Source organism: Pelodiscus sinensis, chromosome 6 (genome assembly GCF_049634645.1).
Source record: "Pelodiscus sinensis isolate JC-2024 chromosome 6, ASM4963464v1, whole genome shotgun sequence".
NCBI lineage: Eukaryota > Metazoa > Chordata > Testudines > Trionychidae > Pelodiscus > Pelodiscus sinensis.
In genome coordinates, this window is record NC_134716.1 from 962077 (window position 1) to 983575 (window position 21499).

Consider the following 21499-nt stretch of genomic DNA (forward strand, 5'->3'; position numbering starts at 1 on the left):
ACCATTAACTTAGAGACATTGTACATTTTTAAAAAAGAACTTGCGGGAGAAAGTAGAGTGCACATTTAACTTCTTTCACAACTCCAGTGGGAGAGTGTTCCAAACCTGGAAACAGGCAACAAAAACTGACCATGAACTTCTAAATCAAGCAATCATCTACCTGTTAAGAGAAATCTTTGGCTTTGTACCTCCACCGCGCCAGCTTCATACTGCCACATCCTAAGAAAACAAAGTCTGTGACAGACATGAATAAATCTGAAAGTCTAATTACAAAATTGAAATTCAGGAAAGCCTAATTAAAATAGATTAATCGTATAAAATATTTATTGGACAACAGGGTTCATTTAAGTATATTTTGGCAATCAAGGCAAAAATGTCGTTTTCAAGTTTATGACTGAGACATCATGAGAAGTCAAATGGCCTAGATACCTAATTTAGCATCCATCACCATGGCATCTATCAGAGCCTATTGTAGGTTCTCTCTAAAAGATCTTCATTTTTTTAAATTAAGAAGCATACAAATTACTAGGGTGGTCAAATATTGGAATAAATTGCCAAGGGAGGTGGTGGAATCTCCCTCTCTGGAGATATTTAAGAACAGGTTAGATAGACATCTGTCAGGGATGGTGTAGACGGAGCTTGATCCTGCCTTGAGGGCGGGGGGCTGGACTCGATGACCTCTCGAGGTCCCTTCCAGTCCTATGATTCTATGATTCTATGATTCTATACTAGTATTTAAAAAAATAAGACTTCATCTATGAAATGCTAAGAAGAAAGTGCTCTGGTGAACCAATAAAGCATTTAACCAAATTATCAAATAAACCATTATAAGAAGAGTCACAAAGACCTGTTTGTAGTGTTGTGGTAGCCATGTTGGTCCCAAGATAAGAGTCAAGGGAAGTGAGGTAATATCTTTTATTGGACCAATTTCCGTTGGTGAGACACAAACTTTTGAGCTGACACAGAACTCTTCTTCAGGCCAGGGAAAGTTTCTCAGCGCATTACAGCTAAATACATGGGTGGAGCTATAACACACTGCAGATCTTTTCTAGACCCAAAGAACAGCTCAGAGGAAGCTTGAAAGCATGCCTCTCTCACTAACAGAAGCTGATTCAATAAAAGATATTACCTTACTCTCATTATCTGTCTAGAGAGATGACCCAACATTTTCAGGGAATGGGAACTCTTGGCAGTAAATTATACTAATCCTACAGGATAATGTGTTTATAACATCCTATGTATTTTTAGCATCTGCAGGATACTTTTTGTAAGAGAGTTATAGTTCAATATTATTCCTTTTTCAGCAGATTCTGAGAAACAGTTCTTCCACATATCAGTTTATTTTTAAATGTATGGGACTGCAGTATCTCTCAAAGTTCATGAAGGAAACGATCAATGCATTAAAACAATATCCTTAATATGACAGTGAAATTGTGGCTTAAATGAAATTTCAGATCCAATGTTTCCAATTTTAGTTAAATGCAGAAAATTGGATGCCCCAAGGAACCAATTAAAAAGCACAACTAAAACAAGTATAGTTTGGTCTGTTTTTTCTCTCCCTTGGACCACGGATTTATTTTGGCACACATTAAAAAGCAGAGATTAAACATAAAGTCACACAAAAGGGAAAAAACAGGTGGTTAACAGGTAAGAGGCAAAGCAGTTGTCCCAATACTACATGTCAAGGAAAATGCAGTCATTTTTTCCTCTATTCCGAATGGGATTAAAATTTTGAAAAGAGCTCAGCAGGAAATCCAATGAACACGCACTGGACATTATTGTAGTCCCTGCAGTCCTCTGGCCTTCAAGAGGAATCGTTTTTTAAATCTTAAAGTCATTTTATCACTTTATCACTGTCTCATAAAAATAGGAAGGAGTAAATCTGACATTAAAGGTAATGGTCATTATAAATATATTTCGATCAAGCAAAGATTTCATTTCTGAGATTTGTTTTATTAATCATTAAAAGGTATTACTATATTATATATTCCTTGAAACATAGTAAGTGATCAGCTATAACACGAAAAAAGCTTAGAGTGAAATTACAAAAGCTATAAAATGAAGACAGTGTTTGCTGAAGAGTATCAGAGGGGTAGCCGTGTTAGTCTGAATCTGCAAAAGCGGCAAGGAGTCCTGTGGCACCTTATAGACTAGCTGAAGTGTAGGAGTATAAGCTTTCATGGGCAAAGACCCACTTCGTGCATCTGGCTAAGGGGCTGTTTATTGCTGTACAGACATTTGGGCACGGGCAGTAGCTCAGGCTATAGAGTTTGGCCTGCAGTTTGACCCCCGTGTCTCTACTGAAATTATATAGTGACTTAGCCTGAGCCCTATGAACCCAAGTCAGTTGGCACAAGCCAGTCCCAGGTTTTTAACTGCAATGTACACAGACCCACTGTAACATTTTAGCATGAAAAAAAATGAACTTCAGTCAGCACTTCCCTACTTATTTCTTTGTGGTGTTCATTTAAGGAGATGTAATTGGAATGTGAATAATTCTGTATTTAATTTCCTTTGATTTTCTGATGGCAGAGAATCCCCCATTCCTCAGTTCACCCTAAGAACCTGTGGGCTCCCTGGAAAAAGTAACTGAACTGGCTAGCATGGCTGTTTTGCAAACTTTTTCCTGGTTAGATGCAATTAGAATACTGCACCATTGTTTTCTCTGCAGGTTGTGCATAGTGCTGAACATAACTTTCAGCATCTGTCTTGTGCCAAAATTTAAAAGTAACATACTGAATCCCAATAAATAACCTACCCAAACAAGGCTTCTATTTAATATGTTTTTATAACATCTCAGTACAGGTGCATAAACATAAGTATTTTGCTGTAATTTTTGTATACAATATAAATGCATTCAACAATTTTGTTAATAAATTCAAGTACTGAAGAGCTCATAGCTAAAAAGCACGCTGGTGGGGTACTTACCTGTGGCGTGATTACTGAACAGAACTATTAAAATCTTATCTTTGACTGCTGTGCTGATGTCTATCTATGCAGACACTATCAGCACCTTTTAGGGATCCAAACATTAGGTCATAATTCAGAAAGCCATTCCTGCCTTTGTAGCGGGCCCTAAAGTGCAAAATTCTTCCCCTTGACTTCTCTCACAGTCCCTCTCTCCCTACTTTCACACAAGAAAAACACACTCAATTTTATATATCAAATAGGTTTTTAAAAATCATCCCCTCGTTCCTCTCTATATTTCTCCACTTTTGACACACAACTTAATTTTACTTTGGTTTCTATGGTATATCGCACCATAAGTGCCAGACTGGGGGCAGAGCAGGATTAATGCTTTTATTTATAATGATAATACATAAAATGTCATTGAAAGTAATGGGACTTTACCTTATATTGTACTTTACATTATATTGTAACTTTTCATTTCTACATAATGTATACTATGGGAGGGCAAACATTATTGATTTTAAATACCATGAGTCTTACTTCATATCATACACTGAGGGGCTATAAAACACAATGTTTACAGCTGAAACATATTTGGTTAAAATTTGTATCCATTAATTTATTGCATGATCAAAAAGAGCTTCCTATGAAATTTTCTTGCAAGACAACATTAAAATTTACACAGGGCTAAGGCATAATAGAACTTTTATACTCCATAATGGAATATAAAGTTCAAAAGATGTTTCAGTACAGATTTCCAAGCAGTCTAGCAACTATTTTTAACCCCTCAAACATGATGATATTTATGTTCCTATCACTGGCTCTACTAGCTTAAGTCATGATGGCAAATCACTACATTCAGAAGTCTAAAAGCTTTAACTACAGCGTCTGGTTAAGAGAATCTCAATAATACTGAGTCTGATGTCACTTTCTGCTTTTTACTTTAACTTGTTTTATTTCTTCTTTATTTTATTCTTTCTAAGATTTCAGATAACCAGTGCTTCAAGAGTTTATATAACTGTGTAGGGTATGGTATTGTATTATATTTATTATCTGAACAATTGCAAGTAATAACATTTGATGTGGAAGGAAAAAGTCAATTTTTAAATTTTTCAACTAAACCAATTAATGTGTCAAGTTTCTAGTGTACCACAGATGGAACTACCATTTTAAAAAAGCAGTAACTTGAAATAGTATAGCTGCCATTAGATTTCATTAAAAATATAAAAAACAGAAAAAGGTTTCCCTTAACATATATGGACTTTACAACTCCATTTACTTATTCTGTGTTTTGGATTAATCATGTATACGTAACATGCAGCTTACAAGTCACAGGTAACAAACAACAGTTTCAAATTAGTGAGCCAACAAGATTTATTTTTGAAGAAGATGCAGCTATATTACTACTATAATACAACAAATGAGTTAATATTGTGGTGATTTTTGTTTTAATTTGCAGCAGCATACCCATGGCTAGGGCTGGTATAACTACACTAGATAAAGGTGAACTAATGGCTTGGGATATTTTAGCTAACTATTTAAAACTTAAGTACAGGCAAACTTCCCAGAGTCCTGCTCTTCAAAAGATTAATCAGCTGAGGTTACTCACTATATTTGATTGCTTTAGCTGTTTTCCTATTGTTACATATATCATAGATTTTAAATTCTGAATAACAGTCCCTGAAATAAGGCATGACACATGAAGTAATTATGTTAAACTTTTAGCCATTTGTATCCTATGTGGTTTTGTGGCAGTGTTGGCATTTTAACAGTTAGTATATTGGTAGATATACAATACATTCTGCAATAGGAAGTTCTTGTTTTATTTCCCATTTTTAACTCTGAGGCACTGTGGTGAGTCCCAGTTAGAACGACTGTTGCATTCAATGTAGGATATTGTCTCTTATCTGAAAGAAATATATATATATGCATGCATGTCTCTCTCAGTGAGGTTTTCCACAAATACTTTCAAAATCCATATTTGGTGTGTTTTTCAAGCCTCTTTTCACAAGGTTATAAACAATTGCTCTCGCATAAAATACAAACTAACCAGAATGACAATACCCCATAAAAACATTTCTATTTTACTAAGGAAAAAGAGAGAGAGAGAGAGAGAGAAAGAAAGAAAGAAAGAAAGAAATCAGGAGATGAGGTTCGCTAATCTCTTAAGCCCACAGCAAATAATTCTGTTTTTAAAACCTATACAGAAGCTATAAATTACAAAAAGTAGTACAATTTAAATCAGTAAAAAGATGACTCGGAAGGGGTAATATTGGTGATCATAATATGGAATGCTAAATAAATCAACAAGAATATAAACTAAATGCATGCTCTACAAATAGGAAAGCAACTATCTCACACAAGAATAGCTATTACATGTATGCATCTATGTTATATACATAGTGGATGTTACCCAGTGTTCAACTTCACTCTTTTATACTTTGTAAAAATACAGATAACATTTTCTTAATCTCGGGGAGACATCCTCTAAATGTATATAAAAGCAAACTCTACTTTTCAACATCCATGATTTGACAAAGCAGAAAATATGCAGTCAAAAGTTAACTAGCATGTAAGTTAAGGGATGAGTTATAGCCTTACTTTTGAACTTTCATAGAGTTTGCTTCACCACCTCAACAATGCTTGAATCATTCTCAAGTGGTCCTCTTAATGACCATAGATCAGACAGAAGTTGTCAAAATGAGTACTTACAAGATCAATAAGGTAGATGAGGTAATATCTTTTAAACTAAAATCTTATGTGGGTGTGGCAGAAAAAAATGTCACCGATTGATAATTAATACTATACTGAACTATGTAAAGAGCCATCACGTGTTTTAAATTAATACAGAAATAAGTAATTGTATGTTCATAATAACCAATTTTTAAGACTAATAGATTGGTACATTTTCAATCATAATATCACAGGGGCTAGGCTAGGGCTCGCTTGCTAATTTTCATTTAAAACATCAAAAAAATCAGATTAAATACAAAAGGGCACGCATTTTTTGCAATTCTGTAACTTAACAGAAGCATGAATAGATTTGGGGGACTAATTAAACAATGTAGTGCTGAGTCTGGAAGCCTTATGACAATTTTCAGCAAGGAAGAAGTACTTAAGAAAATGTTTAAATATTTGGATATCAGGCTCTTTATTGGCTACTGCTGCTACTTCCTTTCACACTGCAAAAGCAGAAATGGAGACACTATAATAGTCAGGGCACAGTTCTAAAAATGTTTCCTTTCATCCTCTCATATCTAATCAAACATTGACAAAATATTACAAGACGAAGAGTGAAAAAAATCATAATGAACCTCTCAGATGAGAAACTAATTGGCACTAAGTACACAATGGCTTACATTTAATCCTGTTAATAATCACACAAAAAAAGAAATAAAAGACTCACTTTTCAGCCATCTCTCTGGACGACTGGGCTAAAATAACAGCACGACTAAATCTGACATTGACCCCTTGGCCCTGCAAGGAGTTTAAAGAATTCCTTTGAGTCTTCTGAGACTTTTTTTTAAACTATTCTAGAAGGGGTGGGCTAGTCTCACAGATTTGATAGTCTTCTTTGCATAACAGGTATGGTCAAGAACGTTAATGCATAAACTATGTTTCAGTTATAGTAATAACTTAATACTGGACTGAATTAAATTAAAATAAATTGGTAATACAATAGTTAAAATTATGTAACGAGTTGCCTAGATAAATATCCAGTTTTGGGGGCGGGGGCGGTTATGTTAATAAGTAGAACATACAAATGGCCCAGCGTACAGAAGTGAAAACAGGACTTGTGTAGACATAATAGTAAAAGACACAAATAAAACATCATATATATTATGTGTAAAGAAATCAAATGTCTGTACTGAGGCACTTGCACTATACTTTAAGAACCAACACACAGATACATTCAAGCTGTTCGGACAACCCATTTTCAAAGCAAGTTATTGAATAAGAATGCTTTACTTATTTGGGCTTCCTTTCACAGACATTTACAGAACTATATTACTAGCTTTGTGACATGAACTCTCTTTAAATACAGCATACTGGCAAATGCCAGAAGCCTGTAAACAAACCCTGTGCAAATTAAATGAGGCAACACCATTACTGGCAAGTAATTTAGTTTTATTTTTACCTCTTTTTCATCTTTTCATAAAGACTATTTACTTTGCTAACAAAAAGAACTGACTTTAAACTGTACATGGGTCAGAAGGTTATTCAGAGGAACTACAAGTTCCAGAATAGTACATCCATTCTGTCTAAATAATACTTACTGCTAATAAATTGAATTAAAGTAAAATTCTGAGAAAAATGTTAAAGCATGCCTATTTTTCAAGGTGTACCCAGTTGTCAAAATGAAAGCTCCCCATTAACACACTTTACATATTTACTCTCAACTCCTGCAAGTTTAAAAGCTCAAAAATGACACTTTTCAAAGAGTGATGCATCGTAACAGACAAAATATAAACACACACGAATAAAAAAAAAATCAAAAATTCCCCATTTCCTTATACCCAAATATTAAAATGTTTCAGTGAAATACTAAGAGCAAACTTCCCCATGCACACACCCCACCACAAGTTGGGGATATTTACAATTTATTAAATAAGTCCCACCATACTTCAAATCTAAATTCAATTTTCTCTCTGCTTCAATAGCCAGTCTTGAATGCTCCTTTTAGCCTATCATACTCTTTCTGAAATGTGTATAGACCGGGTAAAGCTTTTTAACTTTTTATTTCTGTCCTATAAATATTAGAAATCAGATACACAAAAACTGGCTATCAGGCTTTAATGAGAGCATATGCTCAGCTCAGCTACAGTTCTGCCAAAACAATTCAAATAACATGGAAATGTTTCTACGTCACTGAAGGGCAAACACCACATGCAAGAATTTTGTTTGTTTTTGTATTAACAAAATTACTAAAATTTACAACACAGACCACAACTGCTTGGTAAAGATCAAAGTTGGAAATTATTAAAGAAACTCTAAAGAAACATTTTCAATTATTACAGTAATTTACATTCAAAGTTGGCAACTGTCTTTTTGTGTGTAGTTTTTCTTTTTAAAAATCACATCAAGGCAAGTATTTCACAGATCAAACTGATGTCTAAAGGTTTTTCCCCATCCCTTAAATACTGTCCCAAGTTAGAACTACATGAGTTTCAGCAAACAGCTACTCATTCTGTCCTCACAATTGTTATAAAATGAAAGGACTCTGATGCTAAAGTTTTCAGTCTACAAGATATAATCTTATGAAACTTCATTGACTTACCTTTATAGCTGTCTCTAGACTGAGAAATAAATATAAGGATAAAACTATTACTGTCACCATAGTAGCTGTTAATCATTGTAAGTATTTCACAGCCTCTGCTTTAAAAGGGGAGAAAAAAACTCTAGTGTTTCAAGACACAGATGGAGTTTCAAATAAAGACTGAAAAAAGGCATCTGGCAGTCATGACTTAAAAAAACAGTTGGTGGAGGATGGTTTATAAAGTGTTTAAAAAGGCCAGAGAGCACTTGGCAATTCTTTAGGTTTAGGGACTTTTGTCAACGTATATGTTCTAATAGAGCTTCCTATATGACAAGATTTACAATAATAATAGTAATAATAAAGTAATATTTGCCCCAAGCCTATCCGCACTGTACAAAGGCATATATCAGCCAGAGATGTGCTGTATCCAACAAGATTCTGTTCTCTTTGAATTTTCCCAGCCCCCAAATTACAAATACATGTACAAGTGTGCTCTGTGCATCTTTTACAACAAAACAAAACAAAAAATCATGTATCATAAATGTTAATATTAAGCTTAGCACTGATTAAACACAACAAATACGTTTAATTGAAACATCAGCAAACTAAGGCAACCACAAAATTAAACTTTGTGGCTAAAGATGTAAATACTTCTTAAATAATATATACATTTTGGAGAGGGGGAGGGAAAGTTCTAGCTTTTCTCCAGAGTTAGCTCTCTAGCACTACCTGCATTATAAGTAATTCTCTAAACACACAGACATATGGTTTCTGGAACTTCAAGATATGTTATTAGTTTTCAACAGAAATAGACATAACTAATGTTCAAGATAAAAGTTTTTCAGATGTGTTAGCACAATGATACAAAGCCAGAACTAGATCACCTCTGGAGATCTGAAAGGTTTGACAACTAACAACACTTTAAAAACAAAACAAAAAAAACCAACATTCCAAGTTGCTCCCAAACTCATTACAGATGTTGTTTAGTTATTTGAAAACGGAACCGAAGCTAAACACTAGAACCCTATTGTTCTATGTAAACTTAGAACCAATTCTTCTCACTGCCATATATTCCAGGAACTAATATCCTCATAGGTTGCAGTTCATCCTGTTTTTCCACCTTTACTAAAATTGATGGGAGTACTATCAGCCCATTACTACATCAAAAGAACAGAACATTAGTCAATGTTGAGAGTTTATTGGGGAAAACAAAGTGATTTAAATTAAACAGATAACTTGCCAGACTGATCTCCGTTATACTGTCTTAAATCCAGAGCTACTCCAAGGATTTTAATAGAGTTACTCAAGCCAGATTTACACTCTAAGAATAGATCTGTCCCTGTGTTGTGTGTGATCTCTTATAAAGATGCCAAAGTACAAAATGAAGCACAGCCTGGGATTGCTTTCTGTTTAAAAAGTGTATACAGTAGATTATCTGTTTCTGTAAAGAGAAGTATGATGCAAGTCTGAAGAGGTATTGACTATCTGAATCCAGATGCCACAGTTCTTGCTCAGTAAAAGGGAGTAAACACCACAATCACTACATCTGAAATAGTATAAACCAGATTGGTATGATTTTGTTTTACTAATGGGAAAATTAGCAGATGTCAATAATATGGTGGAGCACTTGCATCACTGCTTTTTACAGTTGTGTCCATAAAGATGAACTAATAAGCTAAAAATTGGCCTCTCTGCCTCCAAAATATGCATACATTATTTTATTCACACACACACACACACACACACACACACACACACACACACACACACACACACACACACACACACACACACACTTACTTGAATGCCAGCTGCAAGCAGCTTCATACCAACTAAGATCTTCAGTAAGAATTTAGGTGCACAGAACAACTTTTTGTTGTTATTAGCACACAATCTTTAACAGTCATCTAAAAGTCTGCATTTACTAGCCATTCAATACTACAATAGTTTACATAATATTTTTCAAACCTTCACATTACATTGTACTCATGTGAAACAAAGATGGACAGAATTCTGATTTGTGACAAATTCTTGAATTTCTTCAACAGCGTGATTTACCACCATAAGCCAACAATTGTCAGAATGAAATCTTTTGTTTACTTAGTCATTTTCATTTTAAAACCCTGATTGGCAAGACAATTTCCACTGGAGTAAGTCTTAATTGTACTTGCTCCCCAGAAAAGAGAAACCCTTTCCAGTAGACAGTTTTACAAACCAGAATTATTGTCACAATAATGGTATTAGTCATCATGTTCTTGCTTGACATTCTACTTTGGTATATTATTTTTAATTCTAATATGAAAGGTTATTGCTTTGTACAGTACTAACTAAAGGTTCCCCCCCCCTTTCCTCTATTATGGTGCATCATATATGCTGACTCTCTTTGTACTTGGTACTTCCTTTGTCCTTTTTGCCTCCCTAAAAACTATTTGAATTTTTTTAATTGCTAAAAAAATTAAACCTCTACTAAAAAAGGAAAAAATTTGTTTTTCCACTAGTCCCTAGAGATCTAGCTACAATATAAGACTTCTTCCAAACCTGTAAGAAACACAAATAAATGGGACAAGGAAGAAAGATCAAACTGATGAGAGAAGTGGGAAAAAAATTCCTCTTTTAACAATCAACAAAACAGCGGGGGGAAAAAAGTGAAAAAGTCACCCAGAATATATGCCCATGTAAGCATGGGCACTCTTGCAGAAAACCTAGTCTGCAACCCAAAGCCATGGGAAATTTAAATTAGTTAGAGCTAAGGTCCACAATAGGCAGGGAAATCTGAACAGATAAAAGTGACTGCTAAGGTTGCAGGTAGACTTAGACTAGATCTTTTGAGATTTCCAAAGGAACTTTATTAGTTTTATTAATTTTTTAAATAATCAAGAGATTCGAGTGTACCCTCATTACACTGTAAAGAAGATTAACTTTTTTCCTTTAATCAAAATATCCATATGCATGTGCTGTATCTAGTAAAGGGTAGGTGGATTCCCACTGCTTATTACAGCTCCAGGGTGAATGCTGTTGTAATAATTCATGCACAAAAAATTCCCCTTCCATTTAAGTAATGTTAAGTGCCGACAAACAAAGGCAAGAAAAAAAAAATCACATTAAATATAAAGCATCAGTTTTAAAACTTTCCTAGGAAAAGAAGCACATATTATAAAGTTATACATTGATTAAATACTATTTTAATAAGTAGGGAAAAATACACATTTATGACAGCACTTAAAATTTAAATGATGTGGTATAATGGTAGCTTTATTAATTTCCTTTATTTGTGAGCAAATAGCTATAAACACACACTGTGTAATATTAATTATGGCAAAGCCCTTCTAAAACTGAATAATAAAATTATCCTAAACAGAACTAAGTGTAAAGTGAGCCTTTTAGAGACGATGATATCAGCACATGCTTTGGAACTTTTAGAAAAAAACTATTTACTTTCATGGTCTTCAGTCTGCATCTAAAATACATATATTAAATCTCCAGACACAAATAGTTACACAATGCCAGATCCCGCAAGCTGCTCCATGTAGCAAGACATCTCCATCCACACGCAGCTCAGGGCAAGACCTGGGCCTCACACGCCAAGCTTGAAAGGCACCAAATCCTCCTTAGAGACGCTGAACATGCTATAGGCCATGAAAGTTGAATATAAGTTGGGGTTGCTCAGCACCTCTCAAGCTGTGCTCCAAGCAAGCAGAATTGACACTGAGCCCCTAGCCACACCAAAATCTGTCAGCCAATGTTTATTTTACTGAAATACCAAAAGGAACCATAGGGTTTTATAACATGTGAAATTTCATTTTAAATTAAAATGCAAATGATTGTGTGTATCAAAAAATATCATGAACTTTTTTTTTGTTTGCTAAATTATATCTTAATTGGTCAAGTACACTTCTGGAAGGGTACAAAATATCCTTGGTCTAAGAACCACCGCTCTGATGTCCAGCCCAGAGTAAACCTTAAATAGAGAATTATAAACCCATAAAAGGAGGGGGGGGGGGGGTGAGTGGGAATTAACTAAAGCAGCATTAGCCTCCCTTATTGAATTGTAATGCTCTACAGTTTTTCAAAGGTTAATGTTTTATATGAAATATCTCAAAATATTGTTGGCAAACCTTCGTGAACAGCAGCGTATTTTATACAAAAACTCCTTTTCACTGCCAAAAAAATCTTTTTCTGTGTTATTTTAGTGTCATGCATTTATATGAATTTGTGCATTCTCCCTTAATAGGGGGTGTTAATTTAAATATGAAAAGCAACAGATATAATTTTAATTGAATCTAATTTCGTTGAAGAGAAAATATATTTTCTTTCATTGCTGAGCTAAGCATCTGTAAAAATTCCTTTCAGAACTAGAAAAAAAATTGAATTTTGAGAATAGAAAGAGGGTACTTCAAGATTTTTTTTCCTGCAGCAACAAAAGAACAAAAGATTCTCTCATGTATTAAAGCACATTAAAAAACAAAATCCAGAAACAAATTAAGGGATTGTTGTAAAAATATCAAAGCTCTAGCATAAAAAAAGGATACTCCATTTTGCAAGACAAAGTAGGTAAAACTAGTTATCAAAGAAAACATTCAAGTAAAGGGGCAAAAGCATAAACTTAGAAGCAGTTTTCTTCCCAAAATATTTAAAAGATTTGCCTGATTTTCTTAAATACATTCAGAAGTAGTAAAATGGGCTATTAGTGCATGCTGGATTGTTAAAACTATAGTCTAAGTTTCAAAGCAATTCTATAAATGCAATACAGAGCACTAGAATTTTAACAAAATTCAACTGTCAGGCAAAATCTGTGTCAAGCACTGATAATCAAAGAAGGACTTTTTCTTTTCGGATCCCGGCTAGCACCAAAACACTTCAATTGCACTATTTGAGGTTGCTACAGCCATTTTGACTCCAATATCTGCATAAGCAGTAGCCGTTCTGATGACTACTTTTAAGCAAAGCTTCAGCTCAAGGCCAAATGTTAAGCTCCAATGTTAACAGGGCAAGAAGTACTCCTTGTAGATTCTGAATTTTGTTTCAATTCATTTTCATTACAATGTCATTGTAGGCTGAATGGGAAATGTAAGTCATGTAAATGTAGGGTCAACAAGGAAAGTTTGCCATTAGCCCGACTTGTAAACTGAGACAGAGACTAAAGGTGTTAAAGATGAGAAAACTGCTTTGGAAATAGCAGATTCTATTCTTCTCTCATTAAGCCTGCTATTATAACCTATACAATTTCAAAAAATAGAAAAAGCATCTTCAGTAGACAAAGCATAAATTGCTTTGAAATGCAACACAGTGAAGGTAACCAAACTAAAAGGCCTGAAAAGTCGTCTCTTAGCACTGACAAAGTAAGGGTCAGCCTGTTCCTAGACGGGAGTGTAAATAATCTGCCCACGTCAGCCAGCCATTAGTTTGTTCCACTACACAACACCACCATCACGAATATTTTAAACATCAATTTGTGGGGCAGGTAGGAGAAGAAGCAAGAAGTACTCTGTACTACAGACTGTAGTGTCTAAGGATCATGTGATAAATAGCTTCTAAAATATTCTCAAATGATCAGCAAGTTTTGGCTCAATTCTGTACAACCTGCTAGAACTGAGTCTTCAGTTCTTCATTTGTCTGAATTTGCCATCAAAGCCAAAGCTATAAGAAGCAAAGCATTCATGCAATCACTGAATGAAATGTTTAAATAAAAGAGTAGGGCATAATCCTTGATGCCCACACTTTTCTGTGGGGTTTTGATCACTGCTGGAAGAAAATAGATCCTATATGTGAACAAGAAGTTAAATCAGAAATCTAATCTGGAGCATAGCTGCTGGAAGACAAACTATCATGTGCCAGGAGCCCAAACAATATCTGCTCTGGGCAAAAAGGACGCAAATTAGTTAAAATATCTCATGTTGTGTCAACATCCCAAAATGTTGTTATAAGATCACGCAAAGCTGCTAAGAAGGTTCCAGAGTTCCTAATGAGGTTTTCAGTCTGCTGAGCAATGACCATAAAGGGCATTTGAATTTAGTGCTATTTACCAGAACAAGTGATATCCAGTCTTTGCTTTTAATAGCAATTTCTAGTTTCCAGAAGTGATACCTCTTTCAAAAAGCTTAGTTAAAAACACAAAGCAGCCCTTCCAATGGCCCAGTGGAGAATAAGGTCTGCTGCTTCTTGGGATCTTTGGGTTGGAAAAGTGCCTTAGGAATTGCACTTTACAAACTAGGGAATGGCAGAGATGATGTGTAAATAACACTTTGTCATTGACAGGGCTGGGGTGATAGGAGAGAAATCATTTTTTGATCCCTGGTGTGAGATCTTCAGGGCTGCACGTTTGAAAACTGTCTTCCCAAATGTAGAAAAAAGTGCAGAGATTCAAACTAGTGCTAGATACAGGAGAGGAAATATGTTAAAAGATGGCCCTTAATGAGGAAATGGATGACATCTTGCCAAATACAGGATAATACATAACCTTACTGCAATAGAGAAGAGAGAGAAAAGCCCACCTTTTCAAGGTCTGGGATACCTCTGCCTCAAAAACAAATTACACATATTTACAAAATAAAGTCTCGGATTGTTGTCTCTATCTCTTTCCCGTGAACCAAACACTGATATGTCCCGAAAAACCCACAGTAAAGATCCAACTCTAGAAGATAATCCCTGTTTAAAAATGCCAAATGAAAAAAAATCATTCCCTTTCATAATACTAATTAGCAAAAGCAGTGGAATGTATCTCCAAAAATATAACACATGGTAGGGTAAAAAAGAGCCAATGTACATAGGGAAAAACACATAGGGAGCTAGACATATGGTCACTTTTTGGTCAGATTCCCTGTGGCTCTAACTTGTTTCATAAAATTTTGACAGCTTTCCTCAATTCCAAGCCATGTGCAATTTTGTGATATAAAACAGATTCAGAAAAGTTCCCTCAAAATCACAGAAAAAACAGTAGCTATTTGCCAGAGTTCCCAAGGTACCTCAGCAGAAAACAAGGAAGCCAGTAGCTACCCTTGTCTCCTCAAATTTAAAAAAAAAAAAAAAAAAAAAAAAAAGCATAGCTAGTTAGCCAGACTCTGCTGCATCACTATGATTAAAAGTTGCATTAACTGGGATTATGGTGTCATCACAAGCTTTGGAGGGAAATAAAACCAAAATGTAAAGGGTACAGTGGTTTTTCTAGGAAGGCTGAAGGAAGGGTAAAAATACAAGGGCTTTCATATGTATACTTAGGAGCCGTGTTGCTCATATTAGGAATGTGAACAGCATAATTTAAAATTTTCAGAATTTTAGTTCAAAATAAAATTAGCAGAAGCAGCTTGATTTATGCACCAAAACACCTCTTCCCAACATAAAAGGAACACATCTTTCTATCTCAACAGAGAGTGTAGGTCACTGAACACACTTTTTCTATCTCTTCTAAGAAGAACCATAATAGACACAGGATAGAAACAGGAAGTTTATGTATGGAAGGGATTCTTTGTGTGTGCTGGGAGAATCAAGGAAGGATGGTCTTTGTTTTTATAATTTACAAATATCATTGTTCCTAGCTTAAACTATGGAGGCAAAGAAGATGTAGAAAACGTAACACAATAAGAATGGGTGCTTCATTCCTTTCCCTGGAGTAGCTATTTTTTATTCTGGTGGAACCTCAGTATCTTGATTTTCATGTTTCAAGCACAAGACAGGCCCACGAATGATTGAAACAACAGACTACGCGAATAGTCACAGTATTGTGCATGTTTCATTCCCTTTTTAACGTGAATGAAACTGGGCGCTACATTTACCAACAGACTGTTAGAGGTGGTCTCTCACATTTACACAGCCGTAAGTAACTTTGACAAAATAATAAAGGTTTCAACTGTCTTTAAATATTCTGTTCCCCCTACTCTCATGTTAAAAGTCTTAAAAAGTAGTAATTTGCATAGTAGATATTCCCAGTAAATCAACAGAATTGATGTATAATCCCATGCTTCAAGCATTTTTAGAGTGTAAATAAAAATATTTACCAAAATAATTCCTACATGAGGAAATAAGTCTCTGAAAGAATAATTTTCTAACACAATAACCACAAAAACAAATTAACACCTTGTTTTTCCTTTTCTTCTTTTAATTTGACATGAACGTGTTCAAAGTTTCAGCAAATCACTGTACTGTAGTTGGATTCCACAGCACCTGAAAGATGATGCTGTGAAGCTCAATAAATAAATTCTGGATATATTAGTTATTGAAGATTTGTGGGTTTTACTCCTTTCAAGTGATATATATTACAGTTAGTGCACTATGTTCCAATGCATTAATATTTTTATATTCTTTTGGGTTTTACTTTTATACCAGCAAAAGACTAAAATAATTTTCAGACCTGTGTCGTCACTACCTTCCACATCACTGTATTTGTTTTATAAACAAAATACCAGATGGTTCAAACTGTTCTGCATTGAGTATTCTTGAATAAAGGTTGTTTAAATTTCAGACCAAATACAGACATGCAGATTTAAACTACACCTCTTCTGAAGCATGCTACACTTTACCTCTCAGTCCTTTGTGCTCAGTCTGGGGGTTTAGGCTGAGAGCAAACAGTTCCTATCTGACTCTCACATACATTAGACTATCCTCAATATGTCATCATTAGCTTGCATCTTTTAAGCAGAAAAAACTGTAAGTCTTCAGATATTTTGCAAAGTAAATACATGTGAAAGGAAGAAACAATGCCTGAACAAAAACAAATTAAGTTCAATGCACATATTTAAAAGAAGGCTAGACCATGGTACCAGACTCCACAGTGTAACTGATCACTGTTCTGTAAATCATAAAGCATGAGATTACCCTTGACAATACCATTACTAATACTGGTTGAAAACATGGGAAGGGTTTTGAAGGGCTTTGCTGCAAATGAAGGAAAACTACCTCCAGATATAACCCACAAGTTAATTTTTCTAAAAGTTACTCTGAGTTTAGGTAGATACACAACAATATTATGGTAGTAATGCAAGCAAAAAAAAAAAAAAGACCAAACATTTGAATTTTCACATTGCTATCACATGCAGTAAAAATCATTATTTTGGTACACTGATTACAAAATATCTCCAAAAATGCATAATGTACTGTTTTCATGCAATATAAAAGCTTGGATGTACTTTACATATTTACAGCTGGGGTAATTGCTAAATGTAAGCCTACAGAGGACGTGTAGAGACAAAAAATGTCTGTCCAATATGGTTATTCACTGAACAACATAAGATGATGAAAAAATGTTTGGAGTACACAAGTTACCACTAGCAATGTATCATTTTGCTATGCAAAAATTGTATTGCCATATGTCCTGGTATATTTGCTGCCTGAAAACTACAGAGTATTCTGTTAAAGTAAACTTTATATTTCATGACAGGTTGGTTGCTGCTTTAAAGGAGAAAAAATATAAGAAGAAATCAAATAAAATTTAGTAATACTGAACTTTTGAAACTTAGCTATTATACTTTTAAATTATTTTTAAAAGATTGATAGGAAGAAAACATATTTGATAGGGAAGGTGGCAATCTGGAAATTTGATGTAGCAACTTGTGTTCTGTACCACTATACTTGCCGCTGATTTGAGAATAACGTGCACAGCATTTTTTCTGTGAAATTTCTGGACAATGGACAGATGCTAATCATCTGAAGAATAATTCAGAGGTAATCTCTTGCTTGCTGATTGTTAGTCCACATATTCGCAACAGAGGACATGTCTTTACTTATCAGGAGATCGACACTGCAGAGATCAATCTTCCAGGATTTGATTTAGTGGGTCTAGCAAGGACCCACTAAATCGACTGCTGATGGTGCCCCTGTCGACTCTGGTACTCCACGGGGTCACGAGGAATAAGGGAATTCAATGGAAGAGTTTCTCCCATCAACCTCCCACAGTGAAGATGCTAAAGAAATGTAACCTAAGGTATGTTGACTCCAGCTACGAGAATTGCATATCTTAGCTCAACTCTTCCCCTACTATAGACCTGCCCTAAGAACGTAGGGCTGAGAACATGCTACCCATATGCTAACCATATTTTTGTGAGTCAAAGCTGACTGAAAATCCTAATTGGTATAAGTGATCGGACAGGCCTTACTATACTGAATCAATATCTTCGACAGCCGTGCTCCCTCTCAAGTGACTGACAGGGGACACAGTTTCTGGAAACGATCTCAGTGCAGTGAGAGACTAGAATGCACAGGGAAAGGGAAGAGGACTGTCAAGTAGATTTTTCAGTCATCAGTTCCAGAATACATGTTATCTCTACCATACCATGAGGCCAATGTGGTAACTTCACCATGAAAGGACTTGCTAAGAACAGGTCGCTACAATCAATTCTTTGCATTTCCTCATCTTCACTGTCTTTCCTCTATAAGGAACTTTTAAAATATACCAAAGAACTAGGTATCAATAATCCTGTTGTTTAGGAATTACTGCATACTATTTCGTACAGGATTTGTATGCTGTTGATAGTAAATTTTAGAAAAAAGCAAGGTCTCAGAATAATAGAATTATTTACATTGAGCATAGAGGTTATAACCTTCTCCTACTGTATTTTTCAGTAGTCTTAATTTTGTGATTTCTCCTTCCAATTTTACTTATTCTCAAATTTCTCTTGACATTGCTATATTTTCACTAACTACTTATTTGCTTTGATCACAATAATTAACCATTATATACCTTTTTTTATTTCTATTTTTGCTTCCCAAAAATTGGTTTACTCTTTCCCCCCCATTTATTGCTTAGTAATAAATAGGTTTATTTGGCTAATTCAATTCGTTCTGAATTTCCCCCCCCGTCAGTTTTTTAGAGTAAACACACTGTCATGTGCTTCTCTTCAAAGCACTATGCACATGTTTAGCACTACTCAAATAATACACAATAGTATTAACAGTTATCTGCTACACCATATATTATGTCTGCCATCCCATTTTACAATTTCCTCCTTTTGGTTTTTGCCACCTTGCACTGCGCCTACTTCTTTCTCTTTATTTTTCCTTTACAATATTGACATCAATATTATGGCAAACAGATCATCCCATCTGCTCCTTTATTCAGGGTCATCTACACAAAAGTACTGACCTTCACTGGTAGTAGTTCCACAGCCTTCAAGGTTCAAAATGATATTTTCATCTCTGGCATCTGTATCACATCCCAACAGCATCCAGCTCTCCACATGATCACTGTCAGAGAGCGTGCTCTCTTCTTCCTCCTCATTTGAGCTATCCTCTATTACCAAAATCTCTTGGATCGTGCGTCCTCTACCAGCAGAAGTTGGGTTAGACTTCTCGCTAGCCCTCTTCTCTTTACTTGAATGTCTTGCATCAGAATCTAGGGCAGAGTCTGCAGAAACTCTGGCAGGGTTCCGTGTGGAGCATACTGGTTGCTTACATTTTATAGCTGGTGTTAGAGAACTTGCTGTCTTTGTTGCTTTGCTTTTGTAAACACTGTCTTCATCAGGTGTGTCAGACAAAATGATGACCTCAGGGCCATCTGAAATATGAATAACATCGTCTGAAAGTATACGGTTCTTGTCCAGATCCAATTTATCGCTTAGAACTGAACTCTGACCTTGTTTCTCTAGTACTTCCTCATTCTCATCCTGCTCAGGGACTTCTCCAAGACTCTGTGCATAATGGACCTGGCTGTAGAGATGAAATTCTACCTCACTGTCAACACTTAGTTCACTGGATGACTCTTCACGATAAAGGTCATCTTCATATGCTTCTATGTCTCCATGCCACCCGAACATTCTGGAAAGAAAGTAGACCTGTATCTGGGAAAAATAAAAACACCTTATCAGTAATGCCAAGTAAATGAGTCCAGAAACTCCATGAAAATGTAATACTTTTTTCATCTGTTATAGCAGAAACCTTTCCAAAATGTAAATCATTCATACAAACCTTTAACACAAACAACAGTTTACATAAGAGCCTCAGAAAACGAGTAGATGTTTTCATGGACAACTATAGAACTACGAACACAGAAAATGACACTACACTTGCAGAATAATGATACCAGAAATACAAATTATAACATGCACAATAGCAAATGCTAAAGTTAAGGTTGCACTTAGGTTTTAAATTTAACCTCTGTTGTTTTCACTCAGTCATGACAACTGTATTATCACCATCCTAGTCTCCAGTCACTCTCCTACATGGTAAGCACAGAGCCAGAGCTCAAGACTCAGCTGGAAGTCAAGAGGAGACCCTGCATTCTAGACTCAGCTCTTTCAATTACTAGTATTAATTCTGAGTACTTCACAGTCTTTACTACTGAGCAATGCCTCATACTTGCACATCAGGAGGCAGGCAGATACTATTCACCCATTTTACAAAAGAGAAGTAATCACCACTGGTGACAGAGCTGGGAATAGAACTTAAGTCTGAGATCTCTTCCACTCAGGAACACTGCATTTTAGAATAAATGTGCCAAACTTGTAACCACTACTCACTGCGAGGAACAGAACCCGAGATTTCAATTTATAACATTTCTCTGTTGTCTAGCAAATAACGGTGCCAGCCTTTAGCAAAGTGTATCTTGCACACATACCCCCTTACAGCGAATGTTTCACATAGGGGATTACTGCCTGCCAACAGTTACTCTTAACTCAAGTGGTAGAGGTCTGTATTATGAGGCTAAAGGTCCATGTTTCCAACTCTGCTGATGCACAGACCGGTATGGTTCCACACCAATGGAATTTCTAGGGGGTCATCAGTTTACTTTTTTAGGGGAAAAACACAGGAAATTACATGCAAAAAAGTTAAAAGAATGTTCAAATTGCAACACTGTGGAGTTACAAAATGTATCTGTTTCTCCCCTCACATACACATGCACCGCCAGTTCAACTCCCACTTTTCTCCATGCTTCTGTCACCAATTCTTCCTCCACTACATTCTTCTTTGTCCCCTTCAAGCCTGCCTTCCCTCATTTTCCCACTACATGGCCATGTCCTGCATGCTGGTGATGCTGCATAGTGCACCAGAGGCATTGAAATGGTGGTGAGTGAGGGCCCTGGAGGAGCCATAGGTGTGAACAGGGTAGTGAGAGAGGTTAGTAAAAGAGGATTTTGGTGGGGCATGCCTGGAAGGACCAAGGTTGTATGCTCGGGATGTTTCACTGTGCTTGGGAGAAGTAGTGGCCACTCAAGAAAGGAGCCCTACAGATGCTACAGTTTGGTATCAGCATCTTTAGGGCTCCCTTCTTGAGCAGCCACTACTTCTCCCAAGCACAGTGGAACACTGGTGCCACATTGAGCTCTTTAGGTGCTAATGCCTTGGTACAGAAATGCACTTCAAGTGACAATGTCTCTGCCCAAAGACGTTCGCTCCCCCACTCAAACT

At 35.7% G+C, this 21499-nt stretch overlaps 1 protein-coding gene across 2 annotated transcripts in view; it reads right to left on the reverse strand.

The window, feature by feature from the left end:
- The window catches only part of ZCCHC7 (zinc finger CCHC-type containing 7), a 150617-nt gene that overhangs the window by 118873 nt on the left and 10245 nt on the right, over positions 1-21499 (reverse strand). Inside the window, exon 2 of one of the 2 annotated variants that reach the window (XM_075931250.1) lies at positions 19239-19926. In XM_075931250.1, coding sequence (XP_075787365.1) covers positions 19239-19926 — 688 coding nt within the window. Of the gene's footprint in view, positions 1-19238; positions 19933-21499 lie in introns of both variants that reach the window. The other variant, XM_075931249.1, reaches the window with a different exon arrangement.